Source organism: Megascapheus bottae, chromosome 11, assembly GCF_031878675.1.
Source record: "Megascapheus bottae isolate mThoBot1 chromosome 11, mThoBot2.hap1, whole genome shotgun sequence".
In the NCBI taxonomy this organism is placed as follows: domain Eukaryota; kingdom Metazoa; phylum Chordata; class Mammalia; order Rodentia; family Geomyidae; genus Megascapheus; species Megascapheus bottae.
This window is the reverse complement of record NC_143519.1, coordinates 45,849,965-45,867,240: the sequence shown is the minus strand read 5'-3', so window position 1 is coordinate 45,867,240 and position 17,276 is coordinate 45,849,965. Positions and strand designations below refer to the sequence as shown.

The 17,276-nt window shown below is 40.6% G+C and overlaps 1 protein-coding gene across 2 annotated transcripts in view; it reads left to right on the top strand.

Annotated features, from left to right (window-relative positions):
* The window catches only part of LOC150057006 (putative guanylate cyclase soluble subunit beta-2), a 47,155-nt gene that overhangs the window by 20,781 nt on the left and 9,098 nt on the right, over positions 1-17,276 (top strand). For both annotated transcript variants that reach the window (XM_090342192.1, XM_090342191.1), the window contains exons 8-13: positions 3,996-4,212; positions 6,188-6,508; positions 8,423-8,571; positions 9,841-9,987; positions 13,939-14,093; positions 15,700-15,851. In XM_090342192.1, the coding sequence (XP_090198318.1) occupies positions 3,996-4,212; positions 6,188-6,508; positions 8,423-8,571; positions 9,841-9,987; positions 13,939-14,093; positions 15,700-15,851 (1,141 nt within the window). The remainder of the gene's footprint in view (positions 1-3,995; positions 4,213-6,187; positions 6,509-8,422; positions 8,572-9,840; positions 9,988-13,938; positions 14,094-15,699; positions 15,852-17,276) is intronic.

The following is a 17,276-nucleotide window of genomic DNA, read 5'->3' as shown; positions in this document are numbered from 1 at the left end:
TGGATATTTGGGTAAATGCCTGGAAGTGGGATTGCTGGGTCTTAGGGGAGCTCTATGTTTAGTCTTTGGAGGAACCTCCATACTGCTTTCCAGAGTGTTTGAACAAGCTTAAACTCCCACCAGCAGTGTAGTAGCGATCTCTTCTGGTCACATCCCCACCAGCATCTATTGTTATTAGATTTTTTTGATAATGGCCATTCTACCTGGAGTGAGGTGGAATCTCAAAGTTGTTTTGATTTGCATGTCTTTTATGGCCAGAGATGTCAAGCATTTCTTCATGTGTCTATTGACCATTATTTCCTCTTCAGAGAAGTCTCTCTTTAAGTCTTTAGCCCACCTTTTAATGGGATGGCTGTTTCTCTGAAGATTTGTTTTAGATGGATTTAATTTCTTGAGTGGTAGGTATATTTTAGATATAAGACCCTTGTCTGATGCATAGCAAGTGAAGATCTTCTCCTACTCTGTAGGCTTTCTATTTAACTTTGTCATACAGAAGCTCTGTAGCTTAATGCAGTCCCATTTGTCTAAAGTTTGATTTGTTGTGTTCGGGCCTTCATTAAGAAAGTTTCGATTTGTGCCAAGGAGCCTAAGTATGTCTCCTATTTCTTCCTGTAAAAATTTCAGGGTGTCTACTTTTATATCAAGGTCCTTTTTAGAGTTGATTCTGGTGCAGGGAGACAGATAAGGACCCAACTTTAGTTTTCTACATATGTTTAGCCATTTCTGCCAGCACCATTTGTTGAAGAGGTTGTCTTTCTTCCAGCCAGTATTCGGCTCCTTTACTAAAGATTAGGTGGCCATAGGTCTGTGGATTGACTTCTGGATCTTCAGTGCTATTCCACTGGTCTTCGGGCCTGTTCTTGTGCCAGTACCAATCTGTTTTTATTACTATAGTTTTGTAGTAGAGTCTGAAATTTGGTATTAATATTCCCCCAGCACTGTTCTTTTTGCTAAGGATTGTTTTTGCTATTTGGGGATCTCTTATTATTCCATATGAATTTTTGGATTGCGTCCTCTATTTCATTAAAGAATGACATTGGGATTTTAATGGGTACTGCACTGAATTTGTAGAAAGCCTTTGGCAGTATTGCCATTTTCACGATGTTAATTCTTCCAATTCAGGAGCATGGGAAATTATTCTACTTCCTTAGACCTGTTTTAATTTCCTTTTTCAGGTTTTTAAAGTTTTCATCACAGAGGTCCTTTACTTACTTGATTAGGCTAATTCCTAAGTATTTAATTTTCTTTGAGGCTATTGCAAAAGGAGTTGCTTTCCTGATTTCAGCCTCACTCTTCTTTGTTGACATACAGGAAAGCCACTGATTTTTTGAGGGTTAATTTTATATCCGGCTACTTTACTAAAGTTTTCTATTAGTCCAAGTAACTTGGGAGTGGAGCCCACAGGGTTCTTCACATACAGAATCATGTCATCTACAAAGAGGGACAATTTTACTCCCTCTTTCTCTATTTGGATCCCCTTTATGTTTGCTTCTTGCCTTATTGCTCTAGCTAGGAATTCTAATACGATATTGAAGAGGAGGGAAGGGAGTGGACATTCTTGTCTCATTCCTGATTTTAGTGGGAATGGCTGTAATCTTTAGCCATTAAGGATAATGTTAGCAGTAGGTTTGGTATATACAGCCTTTATTATACTGAGGAATGTTCCACTGATTCCTAGTTTCTCCAGAGCTTTTGGCATAAAGGGGTGTTGGATTTTATCAGATGATTTTTCTGCATTAATTGAGATAACCATGTGGTTCATGTCTTTGCTCCTGATGATGTGATGAATTATATTGACTTGTGTATATTGAACCAGCTTTGCATCCTTGTGATGAATCCTTTCTGATCATGGTGCATGAGTTTTTTGATGAGAAGCTGAAGTCGGTTGGACAGGAATTTGTTGGGTTTTGCTTCAACACTCATCAAAGAAATTGGTCTATTCTTTACTATTTGGGGTCTCTTGTTATTCCATATGAATTTTTGGATTGCTTCCTCTATTTCACTAAAGAATGACATTGAGATTTTGATGGGTTTTGCATTGAATTGATAGCCTTTGGCAGTATTGACATTTTCATGATGTTAATTCTTCCAATCCAGGAGCATGGGAGGTACTCTTTCTTTGATGTGTCCCTATCTGGTTTTGGGATGAGGGTTATACTGGCTTCATATAATGAGTTTGGTAGAGAGCTTTCAGTTTCAATTTCATTGAAGAATTTGAGGAGAATTGGTGTGAGTTGTGCTTTGAAGGCCTAAGTCAGTGAGACTCTCATTGAGTGCTAGTCTTGAGTAAAGCAGGGACAGTGTCCAGGACCTGAGTTCAAGCCCTAGGACAGACAACAGCAACAGCAACATCAACAACAAAAATAAACATCAGAACATAGTAGCAATTTTTGAGTGGAATTCTAAATATTACCACCTAACATTCTTATGCTGTCTTGATATCACCATACTTCATGTCTAACTTTTTAAAGGTACTATGTTCTGTGAGGGCTGTAAGCATGTGTGTTTAAGTTTCATCCGTATATTCATTTATCAGGATAAACTACCAGTCAGCTGAGTTGATTTTAACTCATTTCAAGAGCAAATAAACAAAATGGCTTTGATGAACAATTCAGTTAGAATGATTTGAGCCATTATAATTTCTGTTATATTTATTATAATCAATAGACATATCAACTCACCTACTTCAGATCCAGATTCTATGAAATTTACTCATTTTAGGTTGTTTCTGACCACAGAGGAACTCCCATTAATGTAAAAAAAAAATCCCCATGTCAAATAGTGAGAATACATTTCTTTTTGAATAGTGGCATCCCCTCCCCCATTTTCTCCCTGATTTTCCCCTCCTCATCCTCCTCCCACCTAGTTGTACAGTTCGTTTCCAATGGTGTCGAGAAAGTATTACTGCTGAATTAGTTCAGCCTTTGTTCCAGGGTTTCTATGTTTCCACTTTCCTCTCCAAATCAGATAAACTTACATACAAGAAAAAGGTACAGAAGTAAAAAACAAAAGAGAAAGAGCAGAAAAACAAAAACCAAAAGACCTCAAAAGTAAAATAAAAAACCTCTGTTCCCACTTCTTGGAGTTCATTTTGATGACCATCATTTTATATGATCATAAACACATAACTATTGAGCCTTCTGATCCTCTCTTTAAAATATCTTCTATCGTTCTCACTGTGTGTGAATTCAACTTTAAAAAAAAAAACATTGTTAGTGTGCCTGTTCTGGAGCTTGAACTCAGGGCCTAGGCACTGTCCTTTTACTTGAGGTTAGTGCTCTACCACTTTGAGACACAGAGCCATTTCCAGCTTTTTAGTAGTTAACTGAAGATAAGAGTCTCATGGACTTTTCTGCTGGGGCCACTTGAACTATGATTCTTAGATCTCAGCTTTCTGAGAAGGTAGGATTGCAGGCATGAGCCACTGACACCCAGTAGTATTAGGCAAAAGACATATATTTTTTCCTTTCTTAATGGATTCCTTTACCTAGGCTTAGGTATCAGATCCAAAGCTATGGGATGTGTTGATTTTTTCATGACAGGCAGAAAGAGAGAGAGAGAGAGAGAGAGAGAGAGAGAGAGAGAGAGAGAGAGAGAGAGAGAGAGAGAGAGAGAGAGAGAGAGAGAGAGAGAGAGAGAGAGGAGGAGACAGAGAAAGGGACAAAGACAGAGACAGAGACAGAAACAGAGAGAGGGACAGACTGACAGGCCGAGATAGAGTATCCAGAGCTAGTAAAGTGGTACTGAACTTATTAAAAGCTTTGACCCATCTTTCTTCCTAGCCAAGCATATACTCCTGAGGACTCTTACATTATAGTATTCCTTTTCAGATGTCAGCTTCAGATTTGTTTCTGCACTAAAATCCCTGGTATTTATTCCATTACCCAACGCCTTTTCTCCTTAGTAAGTCATAAAGCCTGGCTCATATTTATAAGGGGAGGATCATAGTGGAGGGTGCTTTCTGCTCTCCAGTCTGACATATGCTCTGTGGACAGCTGAGGATCAAGCAAGCTGGCACGAATATTCAGAAGTATGTCCCGGGACTCCAGACCCAAAAGATCCAACTAGATGAGTATTTCTCAATCATTCATCCTCAAGTTACCTTCAACATTTTCAGCATCTGTAAGTTTATCAACAGCCAATTTGTCCTGAAGACACGAAGAGAAATGATGCCAAAAGCATGGCGACATCAGCCCACACTCAAACTTCGAGGTAATACCTCCTTTCTCTTCACTTCCTGCCCTTGTAGGGAGGGCAGAGATTTCTGTCATTCTTAACCATTGCTTAATCCCTTCTGTACAAAATGATAAACCTGAGTAACAGGAGTGGCAAAGTACTAGTGTGATAAAAGAATTGGAACCAAGACATGAGAAATTATGTGAATTAATGCACCTCCTATCTGGCAAATATAATGTAACCTTTCTATTAATTACAATAAAAAATATATGAAAAAAAGAATTAGTAATAAAAGAGAAAAATGCTATGAGGAGATAGAAAATATCAGATAGATTGTGATGAAAAAATACTTTTAATGGAACTATAAAATGTCACAATCATCCTAAAGGGTAATGTGGATATATATATTATATATATAATATATATATATATACATACCTTAAATACAAGCATTTTTGTCTATCTTTAACAAAAGTACCATATTATACCCACTTTTTATTTAAGCAAAATACACAATAACTATTCAGCTAGAAAAAAATAAATATAAATCTACCTTGGTTTTTAAGAGAATATCTATCTATCTATCTATCTATCTATCTATCTATCTATCTAGTGCATATGTGCTAGTGCTGTCTTTTTGTTCACAGATATGCTCTACCACTTAAGCCATGTCTCCACTTCTAGCTTTTTCTGGGGGTTAATTATATATAAGAATCCCACAGACTTTTCTGCCCAAGCTGGTTTGGAATGGTGATCCAAAAATCGCAGTATCCTGAGTGGTTGGGCTTAGAGGCAGGAGTCGTTGGAGCCTAGCTGTTACATATTTTAAAACAAAATTTTCAGATTGCACAAAGATACCTGATTGTCCCTCTTTTGGTCATACAAATATGTTTGGTGTAATTTCAGGCAATTTTCTTTATTCTCTTTTTATCTTTTCTGAAATAAATATATACTGAAGTAAATAAGGTAATACATGTGTTAAAGCTGAGAAGCATGATTTCTCTGGAAATATAGACTCACTGTTAGCACAGTGTAAGATAGTAATTTTGTAATATTAAAATAGAAGAAGAATTAAGACCAAGTTTCAGCAAATGCAGAAACAATAGTGTGTGTGTGTGTGTGTGTGTGTGTGTGTGTGTGTGTGTATATGCTGGTATTAGAACTTGAACTAAGGGCCGAGGCATTGTACCTGGGCTTTTTTGCTCAAGGCTAGCACTCTAGCACTTGGTGGTTATTATAGATAAGAGCACTATGAACTGTTCTGCCTAGGCTGGTTTTGAACTTCAATTCTCAGATCTCAGACTCCTGAGTAGCTAGGATTACCCCATGTTTGTTACATTATATATTATATATGGGGTAATTATATATATGTGTGTGTGTGTGTGTGTGTGTGTGTGTGTGTGTGTGTGTGTGTGCGCACACATATTTCAGGGAGAAAGCCCCAGGAAGTGAGAGTTCAGGAGACCAAATAAAGAAAACTGAAGTCAGTGCTGGTAGCTCACACCTGTGATCTTAACCACTCAGGAGGCTGAGGTCTGAGGGTGGCAATTCAAAGCCAATCTGGGCAGGAAAGTCCCTGAGTCTCTTATGCCCAATTAACCAACCCCCCCCAAAAAACCCCAACAAAACAGAAGTAGAGCTGTGGCTTAAGTGGTAGAGCGGTAGCCTTGAGCACAAAAGCTCAAGGACAGTGCCCAAGCCCTGAGTTCAAGCCCCATGACCACCACCACCACGAACAAAAATGGAAAAGATAAAACTTAAAAGCTAGTGTTGGGCTGACGATCTAGATGCCTGTGGGAGCATCCGGAGTCTCCTTCAAATGAAAAGAGCAGCTACACGGTGAGCTGTGAGGGAGGGAAGGGCAGAGCAGGAGATAGTTCACAGGACACTTGACCACAATGGGAGAGCAGACAGTGCAGTGACTAGAAGGCATATGCATGGAGGATGGGGGCCTCCTTGATGGGCTCATAATCTCACATCCTCTTGTCGCATTTCTCTTGGTGGTGTGAAGGCCAGATGATCTGGATGGAGTCACTGCAATGCATGCTGTTCCTGTGCTCTCCAAAGCTCCGCAGCCTGCAAGAGCTGGAGGAGCACAAGATGCATCTCTCCGATATTGCCCCCCATGACACCACCAGGGACCTCATTCTCCTCAACCAGCAGCGTTTGGCCGAGATGGAGCTGTCCAACCAGTTGGAGAGGAAGAAAGAGGAGCTGCGCGTCCTCTCCAAGCACCTGGCTGTGGAAAAGAAGAAGACAGAGACGTTGCTATATGCTATGCTGCCGGAGCATGTGGCCAATCAGCTGAAGGAGGGCAAGAAGGTTGCTGCAGGTGAGATGTCCCTTCTCTTTGGGGGGACTTTTGAGCAAGGGACCTTGTGGCCTCATGGATGGGGAAATGAACTTTGAACCAGGAAGTTCTGAAGTTGAATTTTGGCTTCATCAGCTGTAAGTGGTACCAAACCTGCATCACCACAGTTCCTTTTCTCTACATGAAGAATAACCAAGATAATATAGGAGTAAAATGTACATTAGATAAAAATACTTATCGATGACACATGAATGCCTTAGGTTCTCTAAGAATTGAAACTGTGTTCTAGGACTGGCCTTATGATTCAGTGACTAAGGACCAGGTCTTTGTCACTGGAATTGACACACCCACATCTTAACTAAATCATGAAGGACCTCCGAGGAACATTCTGGAAGCACTATTTCTGAAGAGAGGGACATTGTGTTTACACTGAGCTCACTTCCTTATTACCCGTGATGCATTTATCCACAGACATGCCTGATGAATAGTGTCAGAAGATATACCAACTCTGAGAGACTCAAAGGAACTCATAGCCTTGTGGGTTTGGCAGACAGATACAGAATCATAGGGGTGACCAAAAGAAGGAGGCTAATGTGCATTAGAGAGCAATTATTATGCTGGGAACTGTGTTAAATATTTCACATATGCCATTTAATTTATTTTTCAACATTTCTATAAGGGGGGTGCTTCCCATTCTTTTTTTTTTTTTGCCAGTCCTGGGCTTGAGCTCAGGGCCTGAGCACTGTCCTTGGACTTTCTCAAGGCTAGAGCTCTACCACTTGAGCCTCAGCACCACTTCCGGCTTTTTTTTCTATGTATGTGGTACCAAGGAATCGAACCCAGGTCTTCGTGCATGCTAGGCAAGCACTTTAACCACTAGGCCAAACTCCCGGCCCGGGTGCTTCCCATTCTATACATATGTATTGACATTGGTTCCCACTTGTGAGGTAGAAACAAATCACTCTAAGTCCCAATTCCCCAATGCATGCTCTCTCTAACCCATACTCTTGTCAAGAGATGTGGAATCACAAATCACAGGAAAATGAATCATTAGAGGAGACAGGGTAGAATAAGGCTGTGAACATACTCTATTAAAGTGTGACTCTAGGTAGGCTTTGAGATTGAATTCCATCAGGCAAAGAAGGGAAAAGCATTTTGGAAGGATGTCATAGCAAGAGCAAAGATTGGACAACTTGAAAAGAAGTTCTCAGGCGGTGGCAGTCCTTGTGTCTAGAATGCAGGGACATGGACAAGTGATGTCTAAGGATTGGAAGGTTCAAGAGATATAGTGATAAATCTGGCTTATTATAGTAAAAGAAACTAGCTTTTATTTTGTAAACAGTGGGGATTCACTGACATTTGTTTCTCTTATGATGCAAATACTTAGTTTTGTAAGTGTAGTTTGTGCTGGGCTATAGCTACTGTAGCAGCGCAAGGCAGGCTGAGAGAAGGTCAAGGCCTGTGCTCAGGTGGTACAGGGAGAGATAGCAGACTCACTTCTCAATAGGTGAGGAAAGTCAGAGATGGGAGTCAGCAAGGAGTCTGAGATTGCCACTAGGGAAACATATGATGGTTTGTCCCCACATGGAACAGAAAGAAGTATAGGCCTGATGGGGATTCTCCATGTAGTGTGGAGGAGTTGTGGGAGAGCTTAAGAAAACGTTGCAGCATGGAACTACAGGACACAGAAGTTACTGCTCTGTGGGTGAAGGCAATCGTAGATCCTATGAATGATTGTTACAATCATCTGGAAAATATGAGACGAGATGAAGGAAAGTCAGGAATATCTAATATTGAAGGAAGTTGAGATGCCAGTAACAGCCGTAAGGGGAGGAAGGTTAGAAGAATATGAGAGCAAATGTGGATGTAAATCCCAAATCCACAGATATATTATTCTACATCCTTGGCTATCATTGACAACTATTTCCTTTGCAGGAGAATTTGAAATCTGCACGATCCTTTTCAGTGATGTAGTAACATTTACCAACATCTGTGCTGCCTGTGAACCTATCCAGATAGTAAACATGCTGAATTCAATGTACTCCAAGTTCGACAGACTAAGCAGTGTCCATGAAGTCTACAAAGTGAGTGTGGGAAGGAGCTGGGAGTAAGTAATATGGCATGTGTCAGGACTCGCCAGGCAGACACTTGAATGTAAGTGTTTCTTCAGCTGTATCTGCACTAGTCTTGGTATGAGTGGGAGTAGGATAAAGAGGAGAGTCAAAAGGAAATTGAAAGTATTTTAGAGCTTCATGCATGCATTCTACCACTTGCATTACATTTTCAGCCCATGAATTTGTTTCTTAGGAACCTTTTTTAAAAATATAATATTCAGTGTTAAGATGATGCTTTGGAGCCCTTTAGAAGTTTTCTGCTCCTGAATTCAATAAAAAATTTACATTCAACAAGTATTATCTAAGAGCATCATATGACTACCCAGAGGGTCATCTTCTCTGGGATTTGTTTCCACTAACAGTAGAAAGGGAGATGGGATGTAGCTTAGGAATGGGCCAGGTTCTATCTTCAGAAGAAAAGAAAAAGGAGCTAGGTACCCATGTATTACGTCTGTAACCTTAGCTACTTGGGAGGCTAAAAACAGAAGGAACGTGGTACAGAGATGGCCTAGCAGAAAACATCTTGAAAACCCTCGTAATCCATAGCCGAGTGCAGTAGTGCACATGTGTCATGTCAGGCTATGTGGTAGAAAATTCTGTGAAACTCCAGAAGGAAGCTGTATGAAGTGGCATGTGTCTGTGATTCCAGCTACAGTGGGAAGCCCACAGCAGGAGGATCCTGTCTCAGGCACATGCCCAGGAAGGAAGCAAGACCTACCTTAAAAAATAGGCAGTAGAGAGCCAGGTGCAATGGCTCATGCCTGTAATCCTAGCTACTCAGGAGGTTGAGATCTAAGGATTGTGGTTCAAAGCCATCTGAGGCACTAAAATTTCTTGAGACTCTTATCTCCAATTAACCACTAGAAAACTGGAAGTGGTGCTGTGTCTTAAGGGGTAGGGCAGTAGCCTTGAGCTGAAGAGCTCAGGGAGAGCACCCAGGCCCAGAGTTCAAGTCCCACGACGGACAAATACTGAATAGGTAGAGTAGAGTGATAGAGCACATGCCTAGAATGTACGAAGTCCTGAGTTCAACCCCAGTGCTATCAAAAGAAGAAATCAAGTCCTCATTGGCTCTTCCATATCATATTCCTTCTCCCACCTCCTTCATGTTCTTCAAACCCTTAGCAGAGAGTCACAGTTGTAACATGGTTCTTGTCTCAATGTTAGGAATTAAAAGCCAATGTAGTGATATGTTCAGTATGTGGAGGAATCTCTCTGAGTACCTTTTCCCCCTGGCAGGTGGAAACAATAGGTGATGCTTATATGGTGGTCGGCGGCGTGCCAGTTCCAGTAGGAAGCCATGCTCGAAGGGTGGCGAATTTTGCCTTGGGGATGAGAATTTCTGCGAAAGAAGTGATGAATCCTGTTACTGGAGAAGCCATCCAGGTAGAGGACAAATGAACACCTTGCTTCATACAAACATGTCTTACACAAAAGCGGAATTCTCCTCTGCTCAGGACGGGGTGTGTCACAGTATTTAAAATGGAGAATTTCTCCAAAGGCTTTTCTTCTCTTGCCTATGTGTCTAAGAAAAAAAGATAATCTATCTATCTATCTATCTTTCCATCCATCCTAGGGTCTCAACTTCTCTCAAATTTCAGAAAAGGCTATGGGTTTTCTTGTGATTCACTCCAGCCCTCCTTTGTCTATAACTCAAGATGGTGCTACACATGTTTCTCTATTTACTTTGTAGGACTCCCTTTATTTTGAATGCTAGCTCATTTATAATTCCTGCTTTTTTGTTAAAGCATTTCAACAGGTGGCTTAGGTTTATAGCACAGCCAACTTTGCCCCGTTTGGGAAAATTGCATGTTCAACATGCTGTCTGACAGTTTAGAGCTCAGGCTGAGGTGTGAAGCTGCCTTCTGTCTGCAAACCCAGGCATGGTGATGCCCTAAGATATTCAGGATGGCTTTGCTTCCACTATGTACTGTTAGCACGACATCTGCTCGCCTTTCTCTCAGGAAGCACTCTTCCATGCATGTACATCTATTCACATGATGGAAGTTGGACAGCCTGGGAGATGAGAATCGAAAGAATTCTTTTGCCAACAGCAGTTCCTGATCTCCCCTTGGAGATGGTTTGGAGCCTGTCCTCTCTACCTTTTTACATCTGCATCCCTGCCCTACCCGTGCCAAAACTCAAACTAAATTTAATAGCCAAATGAAAAGAAAACCAATTTTAAGATGGATAATGACTTTTCCAAGTTATAACCCTTTATGGGAGGTTCTGAAAATATGCTCTACTTACCCATACCACAGAGATTTGGAGACAAAGTAGTGTGGATCCTGGCTAGAATAGCCATTGTAGTTTTCTAAGTAAAACTGACTTTAGGCCATCACAAGAACAAAACAATCACAGTCCCTTGATTTATTGGAAACTCATAGTGCATATCTGTTGCATAAAACCTTCCATGTAATAAGTAAAAATCAGAATGAGGAAGTGGTGAGAGGGTAGAGATAAGGTCAGGTAAGAGATGAGCCTTTCCATTGAAGGACTGTAATGTAAGCCATTGAAGAAAAAAAAATAATTGGAAATATATGCTGTCAGTAGGAGGAATGGAAGAGAGTAGCAATAGATGGAAACAATGCTGCACCAATAAGAATGAAATTAAAGTACCAGATTTCCAGGTGTACTAAGACAAAACCTTAAACAAACAACTATGAAAGGATGCTAGCAATTCTAAGTTAAGAATAGAACATCATTCCTCAGCCATCAAGAACAATATATTTTGTGATTTATTCAAGGATGTAGTGGCAAGGACTAACGTGCCTTACCTCTTTAGAGAATTGTGCCACCATTTCTCGACTAGTATGTACTGAGATGTTTTCTTCTTTTGTTCATGAACTTTCTAATATACATTTAGGGAAGACATAGCATGCATGTAGGAGATAGTATTATGAGATGCTTTGAAGGATTTAGAAATGTATTAACAGGCCCTTTTCTTTATAATCTCATTTCAGGCAGAAAGAAATCTAATATGAAAAGACAAGAAAGGCCCAGTTAGTAGATTTTTCAATCCTAACAGTGAGCAAAAAATCCTAACAGGAATAAATTATAGAAAACGACTCTTACTTTCCAAGAGAAGACATTAGGATTATACTTATTCGAGATAGAGCAGCAGGAAAAGTGAGCCTGCAGAGGTGAACATAAGAACAGTACAAGCTAAAATTTAGTGAGCTTTTCATGATGATATATGGGACTAGAACGAAAGCTTAGTGTCCCTAATCTTAGTTCCTTTAGTTAAAATTCTCAGCCACATGGTTCGCATTTATCTACTAGTTCTTTCCCATAGGCCTACACCAAACACACAAAATTCTTTAGCCAAAGGCTGGGGCTAGCGGAGAAGAGTTGAGAATTTCTTGAGATGTGTGGGGTCCCCCTCAAATGCAAGGGAGTGGCCCATGAAGGGCCACGTTAAGAGAACTAGAAAAGCTCTTATGATGTATGTACTCTGGGCTTTTGCCAAGTACATGGTAACAGCACTTCAAAGGATGGGGCAAGGAGCACTCTAACCATAAAAACTAGAATTTTTGACAGAAGCCCTTAGGAAAGAGGTTCCAGGTTCAGTGTAGAAAGGCAATGAACAGAAAAGCAATAATAATAATAATAATATGTATTGTGAAGGGCAAAACTGTGTTCCTCAAAATTTATGTGCTGAGGTCCTGGACTTTAGTTCCCGTGACTGTATTTGGAGACAAGGCCTCGATGTAGTTAAACAACATAAAAGGAGACCTGGAGGGAGAGGCTACTTCACTCTGACTGATGTCCTTATAAGAAGAGAAAATGGACACACAGAGATGTTAGGGTGGCTCCCTGCACAGGGAAAAGGCCATGTGGAGACATGGTGACAGTCATGGAGTGGGGCCCCAAGAGAAACTCAATCTGCCCACATTTGGACTCAGAATTCCAGCCTCTACAAATGTGAGAACATGAAGGGCTATTGTTTAAATGCCCTGTCTGGAATTTCATATGAATGTTTAAGCAAGTTAGTGTATTGAACGATATCAAATGTTCTTACTATTAAATAAAATAAATGGGGCAGAGAGTTTGGCCTAGTGGTAGAGGGCTTGCCTAGCATGCACAAAGACCTAAGTTCGATTCCTCGGTACCACATACATAGGAAAAGGCCAGAAGTGGTGCTGTTGCTCAAGTGGTAGGGCTCTAACCTTGAGAAAAGCCCAAGGACAGTGCTCAGGCCGTGAGTTCAAGTCCCAGGACTGGCAAACAAAAGAAAATGAATATACAAAGGCTAAGGAATATTTCACATGTCCAAATAGATAGGCAGTTACATCTTCATTAAAAACAAATGTGTACAATCCGATTTCTTAAATGAGAAAAGAAACTTGAACAGGCTTTTTACAAAAGAGATACCATAATAGACAATATGTGTGTGAAAATATGCATCATTAGACACTAGGGACCTGCAAATAAAAATCACAGTGAGACACCATTTTCTATACACTGGAAGGCCAAAATGGTAAAGACATTTGGACTTCTGGAAGGATCCTCTTCCTGGTGGACTAGACAATGGCCAACTGAGAATGAACTCTGGAGAATGGTTCAGAAATTTTGTTTCAATGAGAAAACTACACACACACACACACACACACACACACACACACACACACACACGTGACCCAGAATTAGAGCTTCCACTTGTGCATATTTACATAAGAGGAGTAAAAGTGTATGTCCACTGAATTATTTGTACAGAAATCTTCACAGCAGCTTTTAATGCTGTAATAGTTCCAGACTACAACGAGAATGGATCAGTGAATCATGGTGGAGCCTTACTATTCATCAATAAAAATAACGAACTGCTGGGCCGGGAGTTTCGCCTAGTGGTAGAGTGCTTGCCTAGCATACACAAATACCCAGGTTCGATTCCTCGATACCACAAAAAAGCCAGAAATGTTGCTGTGACTCAAATGGTAGGGCTCTAGCCTTGAGAAAGTACAAGGACAGTGCCCAGGCCCTGAGTTCAAGGCCCAGGACTGGCAAAAATAATAATAAACTGCTGATACACAACAGCAACCTAAATGAATCTCAGAAACACTATGTTAAGTCAATGAAGACAGATATGAGACACTGAAAACTGTATAATTTCATTTATGGGATGTTACAGAGCATGCAAATTAATGTTAAAGGAAATAAGAAATTGGTTTTTTTCTGTTCGGGTGATGGCAATTACAATGATATATATTACATATATATATATTTCTGTACTTACGGAGCTAAATATGTTAGTATCTGTGGTTTACACTTTATGTAAATAAAGCCATAAAAGCAAAAGCAAAAGGATAGTCTCTTTTCAGTGTGGTTTCCTCTGTGCAGATCAGAGTGGGGATTCACACTGGACCAGTCTTAGCAGGTGTTGTGGGAGACAAGATGCCACGGTACTGCTTGTTTGGTGACACTGTGAACACAGCCTCTAGGATGGAAAGTCATGGGCTTCCCAACAAAGTGCACCTCAGCCCCACAGCCTACAGGTATTCCTGCGTTGACTCATGCCTTCTTCTTTTCCGTCCCTTTCTTCTTCCAGAATGTAGCCAATGCCTAGTACCCCTGGGATCGGGAATAGTGGAGGGATGCGTGCTGTATTTCCTGTGCATCACTGAGACGCATTGTGATAGATAATAAATATATTCAACTTCTACTCTAGCATAATGCTTACTCTCAAGAAATATATAGTTTAGTGAAAGAAAAACAAATTATAACTGACAGGCTACATATAAAACTGGACGCTTATTTTTATTGGTATGTAAACATATTCTTTATTTTATGTCTTGATACAAGAGCAGTATTGAGTAGTTGTAACAGATTGTAAGGCCTAGAAAGCCTGAAATGCATATTATCTTATCTTTTATTGAAAAGATTTATTCACTGTTAGTCTAGAGGAGGAAAAAAAGAAAGTTAGTAATTAATTATTTTCCTGCAGTGCTGAGGTTTTGAACTCGGGCTTTGTGCCTACCAAGCACACACTCTACTACTTGAGTCCTGCTGTTCTTGCTTTAGTTTATTTTTCAGATAGCATCATGTGATTTTGTTCAGCCCTGTCTTAGACAGTGATCCTCCTACCTCTGACTCATATGTGGTTGGCATTACGCATGCATCCCATCATGCCTTCCTTATTCTTTGAAATGGTCTTACCAACCTTTGACCCTGGCTGGCTTTAAACACCTATTTCTTCATCACAAGTAGCTGAGATTTACAAGTGAGAATCTCTATGCCCACCCTCCTAGTAAATTATTTCTGAAGTGAGCTAAGTACAATTATATGAATTTAATATATATATGTGACATGTCATGTATATAGCATATATAGCATGTGTATGTCATACAAATAGTATATATAACATATGTGCTATATATACTATATAATATAGAATATATATATATATATATATATGAGGCAAGCTTACAATTTCTTAAGCACTTGCAGTGGGCTCTATTTAATTCTATTTAATTCCTGCACTCATGTTAATTCATTTGCTGTTGAATAACTTCATAAAGATCGAATACTATTATTCTAACTTATATATGTGAAAAATAGGCTGAAAGTGTTAATAACTTGCCTCCTATCCAAGTAGGCCAGGAAAATGAACATAGGTGCAAGCCGTGGGTCAGACTCTCTGATCTCTAACAACTCTACTTTGTTGCCTGCAGAAATTAGAGCATGACATGGAATTCGGGCAGGGGTCTGACCCTGGGAAGGAAAGATTTGTGGAGAGACCTGAGATTAATATTGAATAAGGAATTTCAAAGAAGAATTTAGACAAAACTGAGGCACTGGGGGGTGGAGGTGGGCAAAACTAACAAGCAGTAACAAGGAGAAATGAAGAGGCCTCCTGTGTGAGGGATAGGGTGCAGCACTGTGGTGGACTCAACAGCGATTGGGTGAGCTGGCCCTGAACACTCTTGAGATCTTTGGTTCCCTGCTCAGAATACCTGCCCTGGTTTTCCTCCTTTCTCCACTGCCTTCCCTGTTGCCCCTAAGCTCTGGCTCATGTCTCAGGTCCCCCCTCCTCTGGACTTCTTGCATTACCCTCTCTGTGGTCTTTCATCTCTGGCATCATTTTTTTTTGTCTCTGTGCAGAGCCTTGGAAAATCAGGGATTTGAAATTGTTGAGAGGGGTGAAATTGAGGTGAAAGGAAAAGGGAAAATGACCACCTACTTTCTGATTCGGAACTTGAATGCCACAGAGGATGAGATTATGGGAAGACACAAAACTCCACCTGATGACAAAGGTAAGCAGAAAGGAAGAGGCCTCATCTTTAACGTGGGCTGTTTACCCATGAATGACTTCACATGTTTCCCTATGAATGATGTGTGTCCAGCTGGTCCTGTGGTCTGCAGGTTTGACCCAGATTGCATCCTGTCCACTAGCACCTTCCAGGTGGCACATACTCCTGATCAGTTTGCTGATTGCTGATCACATTCTGAATGTTTTTCTCTTGTGTTCTGGGGAGTGAGATGAGCCTGGCTGCTGGGTGCATCTTCACTGTCTTCTTCCATGCTTTTCTTTAGGACTCTTTTCTGTCCAAAAAAAGAGAAGCTTTTCCACAGTCAATCCAGTGAAGGGGAATGCTTTTAATGTTCTTTCTGTCTTCAGCTCTAGAGGTGACTGCCAGACCTTCCCTCACATACCAGAACCTTCCTCCTTCCTTATTCTCCTGTCTTCTAAAATTGGGAAGAGAAACAAAACGTGTTAGTTCACACTGCTCCAGGAATGACAAGGCAGTGGGAGTTTAGGATAAAGAAAACTAGTGTTAAAACTGGATCATGGTTCACTCATTATTTGGCTCCTGGTTCCCCCCAAAGAATCTATAATCTAATAAGGTCTCAAGGCAGAAGCAGTCTACCCACATTCTCAGACTTGTCCCAGCCTACCTGATTCAGATGGCAATGTGAACCTGAAGGGGAAATTCAGTACCAAGATGCAAATCTTTATGAATTACTGAAGGAAACAGGAGATGAAAATGGAGTCATTCTGATAGTTGTTAATCTTCAACTGCTCCAGAGGCCCCAGACCTTTCAATCTAAGGGTCCCTTACTGATATAGCTGATGTATGCAGGATGCTCATTTGAATGATGGCTATCCCATTTGAAAAGAGTTGGATATTTGCAGAACTTTAAACAAAAGCCTGAGCATCCTCAGGAGCAAAACCTTGGTTTTGCCAAGCTTGAATAGATGGGGACACTTAAAAGAATCAACTTAGATGAAAGAAACAAAAACTAGAAACAACTGTCTAATGAAGACCAAGAGGCATTCTCATAAGTGATCTTGGCCCCTGAGCTTCTATATTCTTAGCTTCTTACTCACCAACACCATCCCCTCCCTCCCCCAACATGCCATCCTCATCACACAGAAGTTTGCTAGAGTAATAATTTTTTCAAACTTTTCTTTGATGTCAGAATGGACATCAAAGTGAAAGAGAGAAGGATGTTCTGCCTTGTGAGGATGGGAGAGAGGAGAGGAGAGCTGGAGGCTTTAGCACTAGGATAGGGCTGAATTTTCCCAGAAGATATATACAGGTGAAACCCTGTATAAACCACTGTATCCATCCACCAACAAGGGGTTCCCAAGCTTTCTAGTGTGGGAAACAGCATCTGGACCACAGCTTTGGTCAGTAGAATCTAACTCACGTCCATTTCTGCACCAAGGAAATGTA